The sequence below is a fragment of the Daucus carota genome, chromosome 7 (assembly GCF_001625215.2).
Source record: "Daucus carota subsp. sativus chromosome 7, DH1 v3.0, whole genome shotgun sequence".
NCBI lineage: Eukaryota > Viridiplantae > Streptophyta > Magnoliopsida > Apiales > Apiaceae > Daucus > Daucus carota.
This window is the reverse complement of record NC_030387.2, coordinates 41,538,710-41,554,887: the sequence shown is the minus strand read 5'-3', so window position 1 is coordinate 41,554,887 and position 16,178 is coordinate 41,538,710. Positions and strand designations below refer to the sequence as shown.

Here is a 16,178-nt window from a genome sequence, read left to right as displayed (position 1 = left end):
GTCACTTAGGGTGTTATCGCTACCGAGTAATTGGGAATGGGCGCGGGGCATTTCGGAGGTCGAGGAGTGTTATCACCGCCCTCGATCCCCAAATTCAATACCCATCCCTGACCACGCCCCAAACCCCGAATAGGGAGTCTTTTCCTCCCTGATCCCTGCCCAGAACGAGAAACGAGGATCCTCCCGAGGATTTGGGGAATTTTATTTTTTAATAATATAATAGTAATTTTATAATATATAATATATTTTTTAATAAAAAAAACTACTAACTCGATTTATAATATAAATAAAAGACAATTTTAAAATTATAAAATATATTATATTATAATATAATTATAATCGACTAATAAAAATAAAGATTATTTTCAATTTTAATAATATTATAAAAACTATCTATTTTTAATAATTTATTTAGTATAATATATAAAAATATATTATATATATATTTTTTGACAAATAAATATTATATATATAAAATCAGGGTCGTGATACACAAATTTCCAACGTCCCGAGCTTCGAATTTATTATAAAACTTTCCACGTTTTCTGGCCGCAAAAAGCAAAAAACTACTCATATAACAAGGGAGTGTCGGATATTATCGTTGCCTTGTAGTAAAACTAAAATCTGTGAGCGCGGAGAAAACAAGTGGATGTTTGAGCAGAAGGACTTGGAGGAGAATCACAACAAGATATAACAGCAGCTTCTTTCTGTACACAGGAGGTATCATATTATAGTAATTATTCTTGTTCAAGTTGTTCAACTCTTGTTCTTGAATTGTAATTATGTTAGTCTCAGGTTCAACGGGTTTTCGACTATTATTAAGTAGCTTTGTCCTAATCCTTGATCAAACAATATTACCCCTCTTGTATATTCTCCGTTTTCGGGTGGGGTTTACTTTTTTCCATCGCTTTTATAAATTTCATGTTCTGGAATGATATACCCTCAGTTGTTTAATCTTCAAAGAGATATTGTTGCAAGTCCTTTCAATTTGTAAGGTCCCTCTTGTTGGAGATAAAATGCCCAAAATCTATTAATTCATTTACACAAATAGATGTCCTTCTATGTTACAAGAAAACTTAACTTAACCACTTTAACTTTTATTAATTTCGTTAATTTTATTTTGAAAAATATTAGTGACTGAATTTTGACTGATTAATACCCATTTTTGACTGCTTCAACCAATTAATCCCCATCTCACCTGATGTTTGACCCGATTTTTTGAAAAACCGCTTTTTTGACTTGATTCCGCTTATTCTAATCGGAATATGTAATCAGGGCCAAATTTTGGACCACTGAACTTCACATATAAAATCTTTTGTAAGTTTATACCTTTTCTCTCCCTCAAACTTAACTTTGCTTCTCTCTCTGTGGTATATAAATTATTAGTAGTACTAGATAACTTCTGATCTTCTGTGATTTGGATTCAATCATTTGTTCTTATAATATTGTTTGCATGCTTGCTATATACATAATACGCCCTTAAATTTGACCTTGTCATAGAATTGAGTTGGCAGTTTTCACTAAAAATTTTGTTTTTCCAGTTTAGCTATAGTGATATATGTATCGGAACCTACACTTTAAAACATTCTGTTCTACTGGCCTAAACTTATCTATTTCCATCACATAGACTCAAACGAGTCGATACTCCAGTTAGTATGGGAAGGCCTATGGACTTTCACTCTGGTGATTTCTTATCGCCCTGTATCAGTTCCATTAGAGCCTATAGACACAATAAAAAACATAATAAATATTTATTATTTAAATAGAAAGAGGAAGGAAATAGAATCCGTACCTGATATACGTATGGAGGTACTCCCTCGGTCCCAACAGGTTCTTTACGTTACTTTTTGACACGCATTTTGAGGCTCTTATTAAGTATAGTTCCATAATATTTTTTTAACTTTTTTCCTTGAATAAAAATTTCAAAAAAATTAAATAATAAAAAACCGTTATGGAACTATACTTTATAGGAGCCTCAAAATGCGTGCAAACAGTGAACATAAAGAACCTAGCGGACGGAGGGAGTAGCAGTAAAATATCCGGATCAGGTATACCGCTAATGCTCCTTATCTAAATCTAGTAACTACATTTTAGTGTTAAAGTACACCTACATATATAATAATAATAATCGAAGTGCTGACCTAAAGAAATATATTAAAAATGATTAATAAAATCTTAATGCCCACGAAAGTATTTATAAAATAGTACAACCAACTAGCTCGGACTTTACTGATAAACAAAGATTGTAAGCTAGTATAGGACTTCATGATCATTACATCAAAAATGATAAAATAATTAATTCTCATTACAAAACCAATTAACAAAATTAATTAGCAAATATCAGCTAGTACCACCACCGCATTAGTAGGAAAAGAGTGAGAGACCACAAATTAATTAAACCAGGAAAAATACATTATAAAATCATATCCACTAAAACCAAATTGTATTTATATAAATATACTGATATAAAGAAGATAATAACAATAATAATAAGATTAAATGACACAAATTCATTTATACAGAACACTGATCATGCTCAATCACCCCAACCTAATAATACATTCTGGTGATTTCATATTTTTCTGTGACAGTACCATTTACAATTTGTTTTTGATGCCAGAAGTATTATTATATACCTTCCTCATGTATTAGGATATTTAAATGGCCGACCCAGTCAATTTGAGTGATTTTCATGAAATCGCAAAAGGGGTCCTCCCAAAAATGTATTATGACTACTACTCTGGGGGTGCTGAGGACCAGCACACACTTAAAGAGAATGTCGAAGCATTTCGCAGAATCAAGTAAGCTACCACACTTTTTTGCCTTTTCAAATTTTGTTAGTCGGGGATGTGATATATTATAAACTCACATTCATTTACTATCAGTATCAGGCCAAGGATTCTTGTAGATGTTAGCAAAATAGATATGTCAACCACCATACTGGGTTACAGGTTATCAGCTCCTATTATGGTTGCTCCTACTGCTATGCATCAGTTTGCACACCCTGAAGGTCTCTCAGTTTTTCACAAAGATCTATTACCAATTTTTATTTTTTATTTTTTTTGACTTCTATTACGGTACAACAGGGGAGGTTGCAACAGCCAGAGCAGCAGCAGCATGTAACACCATAATGGTAATTCCCAACACTTTTCTGATCAGTTAAATATCAAAGTGAACAGAGGCCCTAGGATCAATTGTTTAGTGATAATAACAGGATTTTTTTCAAATTGACAAGTGCTAAAAAAACTGCTGGTTTAAAATTATGACTGACAAATTTTTTACTACCATTTTCATTGATTAGACAAAATGACATGGTAGAACATGTCAGTAGACACAATAAGTAGATTTTGTGTATATATGAAATTATAACACACACACACAAACATCATCTATATTTACTGATACGTGTTATCATCATCTCAATCTACGGATTTTTAATGCCTCGTCACCTCTTATTTTGCAGCATCTCTCTGGATTTTTCTACTTCATTTTATTCGAAAACTTTGATTATTTCTTCCCTAAGCTTCGTTAAATAAACTTTTAGGCATAAATCCTAATTCCGAAATCCCCAACTCTAAACCCTTGTTATCAAATTTATAAATTGATAGGATTTCATGAAGATTAACAAAGTAACTAAGAAAAACAAGAGATTTAGTTTGGGGTCTTCACGGATAGTCAAATTTCAGGAAGTGGCTGTGTCAGAGATGACCCGAGTAGGGCTAGAAGTTACAGAAAATTGATGAAGATAAAATGATTAGTACAGAGAAGAATTTGATTTAGTAAAAGAATGCATGTTGTGAAATAAGTTAGTATCCAGGTCTGTTTTTTTATTATATATATTTTCTATTTTTTGAATTTGATTTGTAGCTGTTATATTTTTTTTTGAAAAAAGGTTTCACAAAATATATTATCTCAAAGATCTATTAGAAATAAAAATTTAATATTTATATTATATTGTCACAATTAAAAAAATTATAACAAAAAGAATACTTATTATTGACTGAAAATCAATTGATACGTTCCTCAACTATTCAGGTTATTGTCCAGGTCCTTGAACAAAAGATTCCGCATTTCTAGTCCTTCACATTTCAAAAATTTTAGTTTAAGTCCTTAATGTTATAAATATTCTGACAACATAAGAATATTTGTGACACTTGGCAGTTTGTTACACCTCATTTGCGAAGTTAACAGAAATAAGGAAAAAAAATGAAAATTAAAGAGAAAATAAAGTACAAAACAAATCACATGTCCTACACTTAACTTCTAAAACGTTTTTTACTCGGTTGAAATATAGAAAAGGGTTTAGGACTTTAGGGTTCCAAATAAGGTAATTAGGATTCTTATTACCTTCTCCCTTGTTTGGTTTGTGAGAGGTCAAAATTGGACGGTCAAATCCACGTTTGCAAACAAATGAAGCTTTGGAATCCAGTCTTGAGCTTATTGTGATATTACTCCCACTTGATTTCATCTCAGTTGACTAGTGAATAATTTCCCCCTAATTTCTTATTTCTCGTTATTTTCGTTTTGTCTTTAATTAGCCTACAAATCAGTTGATGAGGTGTAAAAAAGCTGCCACTTGTCAGTATATTTTTAATGATGGGGATGTAAACTAAAAATTTAAAACTTTAAGGACTCGGAATGTGACATCCCCAAATCCGGGGTTAGAAGATTTGGTGCCACACGACAAACTAAAACCAGATAAACTTAAAATTAACATGCAGATAATCGTCACAACCCCTTAACGAGGAACATAATATGTCCAAGTACTAAGATAGGATTACATCCAAACTACATCAGAGCTGTCGAGTGAGACATACATAATACATCTCTTACCAAAAGATTAAAATAAAACTACACTTGTTATCTAACACACTACTAATATATTCCTTCCCAGCTGACCCGACTGATAGTCATACACCTCTGGTCGAATGGGTGCGATGAGATTCCTCCTAGCACTAGATTTCCTAGCTGTGACTCTTAGTCTTGCCATGTGTGAAGGTATCTGAAAGGTTAGTGGGAAGCAATAATATGAGCACAAAGAAATTTGATCAGCAAGTGAAATTTAAATACACCAGGGCATAGTATGAAATATGGCAAAATGCATAATCAAAGGCATCATATGTTCCTTCTTAACAAGTTTAATACCGTGCGTAAAAACAATTATCATTTTCTTTTCTGAAACATATTATATTGAACTGGAATTATAAAGACGCGTGGGCTAAAACGGATGATCAGTCACGTTAGAGCCCCAGACAATGCCCATCCGTAATGTCTCATAATGGATTCAAGGCACACTTTGGCCTATAAAAACAATACTACAACCGGCGCCATGGTTAAAAACAAACCTTTCTAGTTATTTCTTTGCGCAAATCATATCCAAATCCATTTTTACTAAGATTCCATCTGAACAAAGCATTTATCAATAAAATCATGTTACTTTGTTCCCATCCGAACAAAGCATCTATTTTTGGAAACCAATTTATAAGTTTAGGAAATTTAGCTATAAGTAACAATCATTTTCCTTGTAAAGTTACATCCTCAAGAAATTATGTGATAACAGGATCGAGGGATAAAGTATCAAGTTAAGGAATCGCAATGGGTGATCAAGTATAGGTATGAATCAATAGAAGTGTCAAAGGTTCTAAATCAAGATAAAGTGCATATCAAATATTTAGGAAAGAATAGGCTCACATCAATGTAAATACTTTTGAACGAAACAAAATAACAATGGTATTGAGAAAGGTAGAAAGAAAACAATAGTTCAAAGTTTAGGAACGTTACTTGCCTTACAAAAGCTTTCCTGCTTAGCAACCACTTACTTCACTGGTTCTCAACTAGTTCTTTTCCAGCTCGCCTACTAGAACCTATAAACAATATGAAGTGTGTTACTATTCGTCCTGACATTACCTATGCGCGATAAAAGTAATAACATTATTACTTATTTTAATCAATACATAGTTATTATATGTATATAATACTAATTAACGATTACAAAATAAATAGAGTAAAATAGAATAATATAATATAAAATGAAATGAAATTAAAATTAATTACTAGATATAATTCACGTATATAGTATTTACACATAACATCCAAACAAGGATATGTATATTTACAGGTATAAGCACATACACACATTGCACAATAGGTAACCAACTCAATTATCCATTTAGAGCATTTAATCAAGCATATAACCCACAGAGCATCTGCTGAAAGAATTGCACTTTTCTACCACTAGACTATCTCATATCCAAATCCATATCAAACAAGAAAGGATGAGTATTCAAGGATCTTTCTATCCATATAAGGCTTGTACAAATAGGTCAAATAACGAAACGGGAAATTGAAGTGTAAGTTCACTGTTTTGCACAATTCAGCAGTAGTATGCTTATTTAGCTCAAATTATAGCATAACAAACCAAGTCTACTCACTTAGCAATCTACTCACTTAGCAATGTACACAGAAAAGATCATGCCTGGAATTATCTAACCATCACACAAAACTTTAACAATTTATCACTTATATTTTTTAAGTTATGATTTTATTAGAAAAACAAGGCAGGCACTGGCAGATTTGACATATTCGTAAAAATGAATTTTATAAAATAGTTGCATGCACCATTTCAGCAAACTTAAAGAATGAAAGTTATAGTAAACTCATGTTACTGTATTATGAAAGAAACAAAACCATAATTTGATATTCTCATGTAAAGTTACAGAGGTTGCAGCAGGGATCATGACATTATCTACTTGTAAAATTTATATCTCAACTTCTAAACATTCAATGCATATAATTCTTTTTGGTACACATACTAAACACCTAATACTATGTTTTCACGGAGGAGTTTGAATTTTATTATAAACCTAAGCATACACAATTTAACACCAAACAGAGCCAAGAATCTGCATCAAATTTACATATGACTAATCTACTAAAACACTTACTTATCTTTCGCTTCCTTCCCAAAATCACGTGATTCCTTTTTAATACTAGCCCTTACCCTAAAATACACACCAAATCAGTAAGCTTACACGAAGATTTATACTATTTCACATCAAACTTTAGCATGCAAAACAGTGCCGGTTTGATACAAGCAAGATTACACATTTTCCCACTTAGGCAATTCATCAAATAAGTTCAAACCTTATTCTTCTAATGACTTTCTATTATGTGTTCATATAACCACATTCGATCTTATGGTTTTTAATGACATGCAAGCTAAAATAACCATTCAAAACACATATCGACACATAAATTTAATCATCCAAGACCATGGCTCCCCTCGGGTCATTGCCATGATCGATTACACATGAGGAGACTCAGATTGCTTCGAGTCCTCTACCCATGGTAACCCCCAGTCGCCATATCCCTTATCCCTCCACAAACAACCACATGCAATTGCTAATCCTCCATGAAACTCCCATGGAGGAGCTCTACCGAGGCATGCAACCAAGCCCAAGCTAGTACGAATAAGAAAATAGAAGAAATAAGGAAATTGAGAGAGAACCGAGAGAATGAGAGAGAGCCGAGAGAAAGAGTTAAAGAGAATGGAGAGCACTGGAGGAAAAAGAGAGACTTGCAGAAAGAAAAAGAAATTGGGGAGAGGTGTTTTAGCCCCGGGGATTTTCTTTTACTTAGCCAATATACTGATTTGCCCCTGCTGCTAATAAAAAAACAATAACAAATCCAAGGTCATAGAGTTAAATTGTAATTAGAAGTTTTCGTAAGTTTTAAAGGCAAGAATTTTAATAAATAATATTTTAACAAGATTTCGAAAATTGAGAATTTAATAATAACCAAACGGTTAAAGAGATTATGAATTTAATGGAGACTCCCAAAATTAAATATTTTAGAATTGGATATGTGGAATGTCACATAAAATTTTCTGTACCACGAAACAATTAACCACGTAATTCATTTTGCACACAGAATTAAACAGAAATTTTACGCTAACTTGATTCACACAAAACAGATAAGATTACAGGTTATAAACTAGCACTTAATATTGCAAAATAATAAAATAATATTAAACCAAATAAGGTAACAAATATATAAATTATTTACGAACCAAGAAAATATTTGAAATTATTATTATAAAATATTGCGGTGTTACACGGAATGAGAAATCTCTTATTCAGAGAACGGGACAATAAAACCCGAATAGTTCAGGGATGTATCAATTAATTTCCGTGTTATTGATTTATATGTTATGAAAAAATAAACCTGAACAATAATATGCATTATTTATCAAATTATTTTGCTTACAATAAATGTCTTTTATAATAAAATTTTAATTGTTTTCTATCCACATGTACTAGACTTCTGTCTGTTATGGTTAAAGAATGTAATATGCATGCATGATAGCTTGTCATAATTTAATTCAATTTCATATTTTTATAAGAGGTACTGTATTCATTTTCCACGTTTTTCCGGTTAGTCCATGTCACAACACACGTCAGAGTTAAAATTTTGTCTCTAATCAATATTTTAGTTTTATCACTATAAGGAATTTATGAGATCCCTTTAACTATCATCAAACATTTGATACGAGAGGCTTAGTTCATGACCACTTTGATATTTAATCTCTTCCTTGCTGTGTAACTTTCACTGAATTGTTTTTCATTTCAGGTGTTATCATTTAACTCTACCTGCACAGTGGAGGAGGTTGCTTCCAGCTGTGATGGTGTTCGCTTCTTTCAGCTATATGTATTTTCCTCCCACTTCAAATCTTTTATAGTAGCAAATATTTTTATTTCTTTCCTACAGTCACTAGTTTCTTTGCTTAATGCTCTCCATCCCATTGAAGTCATTATCTTTGTTTGGCAACTGTTTAATGATGATCGCATACTCGTCAATATTATAACTTTCATACCTTAATGTTATGACTCGAAATGGAACTGTTTTTCGTTGTGCTAATATCTGTGCTATCTGTTTGTTAATTCTTCATCTGTCAACTACTTAGGTTTTTAAAAGACGTGATATATCAGCACTGATGGTGCAAAGAGCTGAAAGAAATGGCTTCAAAGCCATCGTTCTCACTGTTGACACTCCTAAACTTGGTCGACGGGAAGCAGACATAAAGAATAAGTCATATTTCATTTCCCATCTTTTATCTTGTCGTCGCAGATGTTCATCTGCCATCATCTATTGCAATTAGTCTCTACTATATATGCAAAATATGATTGTAGTTGAGTATAGGGTGTTAGTTTAGATCTCTATCAGTACAACTTGCATTTATTCTTGCACATATATATATCAAATTATAACTTTGAAATACTTATGCAGAATGATTGCACCTCAATTGAAGAATTTTGAAGGCCTCTTGTCAACTGACATCCACTCAACTGTGAGTAGTTGAATATATATTAGCTTGTTGAATTATTTTGTCGTATCCAGACTAATACCAATGATGACCTAATCATGTGAAAAAAAATTTCAAATAGCAAATATACCTAGCATTTTATATTGGTAGTTGAGAAAATGGTTTTCTTGGTAATAATGGGAAATCAGGCAAATGCGCAAATCTTTCAATATTTTACTTATATGACCACCTTTCATGTATATTACTTGAGTATGCACTTACCCGAACAAACCGTACATTTTATTATTATTTGATACTCTATTATTAAATTTGAAATATTACATCTTTGGTAGTCATTCATATGGGTTGGTTTAACATAAAATAATTTGATTTGCTAGATGTAAGGACTTTTTAGGCTTTTTGGGATAAGATCTTTTAAAGAGTATAGTCTTTGTTGATTTGTCTTTAGGATTAAATTAAAACAATAAAATGGGTACTATGCAAAATAGGATCTTAGATATTATTTATGCTTACGTTAAAAAAGACGACCTTTAAAAGTGATACTATGTAAAAATGTTTAGGTTAATCTATATTGCAATAATTGTAAATATAATATAAACTTAAATATTATAATATATATAGGGTCGCGCTCAAGAGAGAACCAGTCCTTAAAATAGAACCATAGAACCACTAAGGTTCTGCTGCAGAACTCTAAATTTTAAAGAGATTTTTAGAATCTAAATTTCAACTACATATACATACTAACTTTATCTTGTGCGGTACAAGAGTTTTTTTGGGTGCTTGATGGTGTAATACATGAGTTACTTTTAACATTTTTTATTTTATTATATGGGTCATGTTCGAGAGAGAACCATTAGAGAGAGAACCCATAGAACCCTTACCTTATTTCTAGTATTAGTTTGGGTTCTGCAGCAGAACTTCACATGCAAAAAATGTCAATATCCATGTATTATATTTTAAAATTATTTTTGAACACACACAATGATAAAAAAACATGAAAAAAAAACAAGTATTTAGATTTAGATCCTAAAATTTTATTTAAAATTTAGGGTTCTGCAGCAGAACCCTAGTGGTTCTATGGTTCTATTTTAAGGACCGGTTCTCTCTTGAGCGCGATATATATATATTGGGAAAAGTTAAATGGAAAGGCCATATATGATCTGCAAACAAAACAAGCATTTTTATAACAATATATTTGTCTCTAAGGTCTCCAATAATTAAAAACATGTAGATGCTAAGAGTCTAATGTAAATAATTTACCATACAATAATGAATAACAATGTGGACAGAGGTCTAATAAAACGATCATTATGGAGTAGTATATTTATATAATATTACGTGAATGATGATAGCATGTTGTGATTGGAATCATAAGTAATAGGATTCTAGTAGACTTTGTAATTAAATTCAATGCAAAAAAAAAATTAAAATAATAATAAGCAAAATATGGCACTGCAGGGTTCGGCTTTTGATAGAGAGTGATAAATGTTATAGTTATTAGCTTATATCATTTTCAGGACAAGGGTTCAAACCTTGCAGCTTATGCATCAGAGACCCTTGATGCTTCTTTCTCATGGAAGGTACAGTATAAAGTTTATTGTTACATTATGGAAATTAAGAAAGTATCAGCATTGTACTTATGGACAAGCATTAACCGTGCTTGAAAGTAGGGAAAATAACATCTAAAATTCGTAAAGTAACTGGTCATGCGCTTTCCTATCAGTGTTCATCAAGCAGTTTCTTTCACCGCAGGATCTAGAATGGTTAAGATCTATTACAAAATTGCCAATTCTACTGAAAGGGGTACTTACCCGTGAGGATGGTAAGTTCACATGTTATCTTTGTGAATTTTGATCCCTTAATAGTATAAATCATAAATGTTTTGGGGATGCATAAGAATCCAAAATCTTAACATCTTCATTGCAATTCTAGTTTGTTGGAGGCAGATGCTACCATTTAGTTTGTCTTTGGAGCAAAGAACATTAGCATAACTTCACCAACTTAAACCAATGCACTTTTACTAGATTAGCGCATTTTTCATGGTTGTAATATGTTCAACGCAACTCTTTTGATGATGTCCAGATATTAGTCTAAAGCATTATTAAATTAAATATGCTGAGGAACATCACTAGTGAGCTTTTGGAATACATGCAGCCATAAAAGCTTTGGAATCAGGTGTTGCGGGAATCATCGTCTCTAATCATGGGGCACGGCAGCTAGATTATTCTCCTGCAACGATTAATGCTCTGGAAGAGGTGACTTGAAGTTGCTACTAATCATATTTGCTTGATTTTTTTTCTTTTTTGTTTGTAGTTGGTGAGGAGATTATATGGTAAAGCTTTGTATGCCTTGTTAATTTGTAATACTGTCGTTTTTATCTTCCAAATCTTTGAGTCATTAGATATTCACTCTGCATACCAACATGGTTTTTCTTTCCTGTTGAGAAATTTAACTCAGTAATCGTAAATGGAGACTGTACGCAGATTCAGTTCTGGCTTCATATTTGAGTTCAGTATGTGAATTTGTGGTGAGGAACTGTTTTTATAATTGTTGTTTGCATAGAGGTCTGAGTGGAAAGACTATGCCATTGTGGCAAGTGGCAGAACCTATTTGAGGCCTTGCATCAAATAAAGCCCACCAATTGCAGGGTGTTAGAACTGGTATATGCACAATTGTTTTTATGTAATTAAGTTTGGTAACTAAAGCTGCTTAGAACGTGGCCTTTTTGCATCGAAACCAGCTAGAAGGCATTTCTTGTTGCTGTATTGGTCATCACTAATGGCACAAATTTGCTTTTGTTTTGGTGAACTTCTTTTAGAATCTGACTGCAAATATATTGTTGAAAAGAAAGGGCTTTAGTAGAGTGGGTTTATACTGGATTGCTCATACATCTGTCTTGATACGTGGGAGTTGAATTTATTAGTTGGCCTAAAAGTGGGCTGCTCTTATATTACTAGGTTCTTACAGTTCTGTCACTCTTATTTGAGATGTTGCCTGTATTATGTTAATATATATTCATTGGAGTAAGTTCTATGGAGACCACTTTTTTTGGAGACCGTGGAGACCACTTATGTTCTGCAGGTAAAATAGTGCATAAAAATATTGCAAAACTCATAATTTTGCAAAAACAGGTTGTACAAAGATCTTTACATCATTTAAAATCTTGAATATCATGTATGTTTTGCATGTAGAATATTACAAAATGTTTTGTCCTGCGGAATATGTTTAGTTTGCAGAACATTTGTTCAATTTGTAGAACATACACATTCTACTTATTAAACATAGATGTTCTTCAATAATTTTGATGAATTCGTGATATTTGTAGTACGTACTTCACAAAATAATGTGTTTTGATTTGCAAAATTATTAGTTTTGCAATGTTTTTATGCAATATTTTACTTGCAGAACATAATGGTCTCCACGGTCTCCAAAAAAAATGGTCTCCATATAACTTTTCTCTATAATTGTTGAGTTATATAAATTAAAATAATTAATTTAAAATTCACTGTGCAGGTGGTACTTGCTGTTAGAGGAAGAATCCCTGTCCTCTTTGATGGGGGATTGAGACGCGGAACAGACGTGTTTAAGGCATTAGCACTGGGTGCTCAGGCTGTTTTGGTAAGATTATGGGTGACAAATATATCTACACTCTGTCTCGATATGATCATGGGATTTGTTTTTTTTATATTTTGCAATGGCAGATTGGACGACCGATAATATACGGGTTGGCAGCAAAGGGTGAATCTGGGGTTAGACGAGTCATTGAAATGTTGAAAGATGAGCTTGAGCTTACCATGGCCCTTTCTGGATGCCCTGCTCTGAAGGATATTACCAGAAGCCATGTGAGGCTGGGGTATGATAGACTCCAATGCAAGATATGATTCGTTTCTTATAATGCTTACAAACAATAGACTGCAGTAAAATTGTCACATAGGTGGGTAATTTAAATGATTAACTCCTTAAGTGAAGAAATTGAGCTTTTTACTTATTATTGCTACTTGTCTTGACAATATCTATCATAGAACAGCAGACTTCAAACTCTGTAAAATAAAATACTCTGTATAAGATATTATCTAGTAATATTATCTAGCTTATTATTTGCTGCTAAGGAAACTAATCTGACCTATACTACAGCAACAACCAAGTCAATGTAGACTGAGTCAACATAATTCCAACATATTCCTTCCCTTAGAGCATCTCCAACGCTAACATTGAAAACTGTTAGCTAAATGATGCTTAGCTAAAATTTTATTGAACCTGTAGTGATTTTTGCTCCAATGGGGTTAGCTATAACTATCAGCTATATTTAAAATATTATCTTTTTACTTTTTTGAATATATAATTAAAATACATTTAAATAAATTTGCTATGCATGAAAATCAATGTTGCATTTTATAAAACTATAACAAAATTATAACATTTTTATATTTATGTCAATATGTTAAAATAAACATTATAAAATAAAAAAATAATTATAACACTTAATAATATTACATAACATCATAACTTTATAAATTAAAAATATAAATAGTATATCTATATATAATATAATGATACACATATACATAATTTGTATATTATAATATTATGTATCTTAAACTTCCTTGAAATATGTTAAGTTATATACTGATTATTAGAATTCTTTAAATGTAGTTAACAATAAAATCATATTTTTACACTTTTATTAAATAACATTTTTATTTATAAATTAAAAATTTAAATAATACATCTATACATATAGTAATTATGAACATATATAAATAATTTTTATATTATATATTTAAACTATAATTTAGATATTTTAAATTAAATATTGAAAAAAGATTCAAGTTAGTATGTTATATATTATAAATAAAAAATAATAAGATTTGGACTAAATAAAATAATATATGTGTGTGTGTGTGTGTGTGTGTATTCAATATAAGTAAAAATATACAAGTTAAATATATATCTTTTAGCTATATATATTCAATATTTTAAATTATATATTTAAAAAGTGATTTAAGATATTATATTATATGTTATAAATAAAAATAAGAATTAAAAGAAGGCTTAGACTACTGAGAAGATGTTTTGCAAGTTGAAGGTGACGTGGATTGTTTTAGATGATGGCAGGAGGATCAACAAATGTGACGTCCTTTTTTTTCGGCAGGTTTGGAGTAGTCATTTTTTTACACATTAGGTATAAGACAGTGACACGTAGATATTATAGCTAACAGTTGTATAGGGTTGGAGCTAACAAATTTGTTCAAGCGAGTCGGCTTATTCCCCAAGTTGTCGAACACCGAGTAAACCCCTGAGCTTTACAAACTGATCTAACTTGACAGGTTTACTCAACATGTCTGCCACTTGATCATTTGCGTCAACAATGAATAATGATATTTAACGTCACAGTCCCCTCAGCTGACAGATTGTGTAAACAATGATATTTAACTGGATTCTTAGACAACTTTTAATAATTCAGCTGTTAACACACATATTGAATCTTTTGAGAACTTGCTTACATATTTCTTTTGACATAAATGAATTCCAATCGTTTTACTTCAAGGCATCCTGCCACTTCTTCTCTTTCACTGATCATCATTAGAAATCTTTTTCTATATAATTTTTTAAAATAATATATTAAAAAAAATGAAAAAAATAAAATTTTAATAAAACATTCATTTATTAATTTATATTATTTTTTAAGTTAATTTTTTCTATATTATTTTAAAAATTATATATATATGTATGTATGTATGTATGTATGTATGTATGTATGTATGTATGTATAATTTTTCAAATAATAATAAATAAAAGAACTCCATATTTCTAATATCTTCTACTCTAAAACAAATAGAGAAATATTACATATCTATATAATATAAATAATATTTTTTTATAATAAAAATATGATGTAATTTGTAATTATCTCTCAGTAACATATATTAATATTAAAAAATACTTATAAATATATGGTAAAAATTTATATTATTTCTAATAACAATTTACAATATACTTCCTCCGTCCCATTTTAGTTGTCACATTTGGTTTTGTGCCAGTCAAATTGACCAAAGTTTGACGGAAATTTATTAATATTTTATCATTTGAAAAAATAAAAAGAATATGCCACCAGAAATAACTTTTAATCCACTTTAAGATGTAATTTTCAGCTTTTTAAAATAATGAAAGAGTGACTTATAATCTTTGATAAAAAATTAGTCAATTTGACCAACAAAAAAGGAAATGTGACAACTAAAATGAGACGGGGAGAATATAATGATATATTGTAGACCTAAATTTCTAAAAAAAACCATAATCAATTTGTCAATAATTTAATCAAAATTCGAGTACATTATCATAATATTTTCTATATTGAAAAATATTTGTAACATTAAAAAATGATTTATTTATAAAAAAAATAGAATCATATTTTCGTATGTCCTTGGTTTGGTTTGCAGGCCAGTATTATTAATTTATAGAATGTATCCGACTATCCTATACATTAATATTGATATATTAACAATTCATAATGGAATTTCTTTTTAAGTTAGAAACTTATTTTGTATTGAGAAAATACAAGTCTTGTAAACCGTCAAAACCAAAACTCCGCATTTGTCAAAAAAAAAATAAAATACCGAGACCGCGCATTTCTAGACCCAACCGAACTTGATTGCTTTTCGTTCCGTTTGGGCTAAAAGCCGTATGAAAATTGAAAGCGCATTTCAAAACCGGACTGGGCATAATTGGTTTTGGTGCGGTTTGGCAGGATCGGTTTGGCACATCCTGCGGGATTGCCAAACTGCGAATATGCAATATAATTGTAAGACTCCGGATACATTAACTGATAGCATCTAAATTAACAAGAAATTATAAG

General features: G+C 31.0%; 1 protein-coding gene across 2 annotated transcripts; it reads left to right on the top strand.

The window, feature by feature from the left end:
• Positions 1–502: 502 nt before the first annotated feature.
• Positions 503–13,424, top strand: LOC108196557 (peroxisomal (S)-2-hydroxyacid oxidase GLO4). 2 transcript variants are annotated; one of them, XM_017363892.2, is made up of 13 exons: positions 589–720; positions 1,276–1,317; positions 2,653–2,801; positions 2,886–3,010; positions 3,087–3,133; positions 8,629–8,706; positions 8,963–9,087; positions 9,286–9,346; positions 10,840–10,902; positions 11,075–11,144; positions 11,477–11,577; positions 12,836–12,940; positions 13,024–13,424. In XM_017363892.2, the coding sequence occupies exons 3-13, from the start codon at positions 2,662–2,664 to the stop codon at positions 13,201–13,203; spliced, it is 1,095 nt and encodes a 364-aa protein (XP_017219381.1). In that variant the 5' UTR covers positions 589–720; positions 1,276–1,317; positions 2,653–2,661; the 3' UTR covers positions 13,204–13,424. The 2 variants fall into 2 exon arrangements, with proteins under 2 accessions (XP_017219380.1, XP_017219381.1); XM_017363891.2 differs by lacking the exon at positions 1,276–1,317 and having other exon boundaries at positions 503–720.
• The last annotated feature ends 2,754 nt before the right edge of the window (positions 13,425–16,178 follow it).

Coding starts and splice junctions, on each gene's coding strand:
- LOC108196557 (XM_017363891.2), top strand. CDS start 2,662: ATGGCCGACCCAGTCAATTTGAGTGATTTTCATGAAATCGCAAAAGGG. Junction 8,707..8,962: donor TTCGCTTCTTTCAGCTATAT/GTATTTTCCTCC, acceptor TCAACTACTTAG/GTTTTTAAAAGACGTGATAT. Junction 11,145..11,476: donor GGTACTTACCCGTGAGGATG/GTAAGTTCACAT, acceptor GAATACATGCAG/CCATAAAAGCTTTGGAATCA.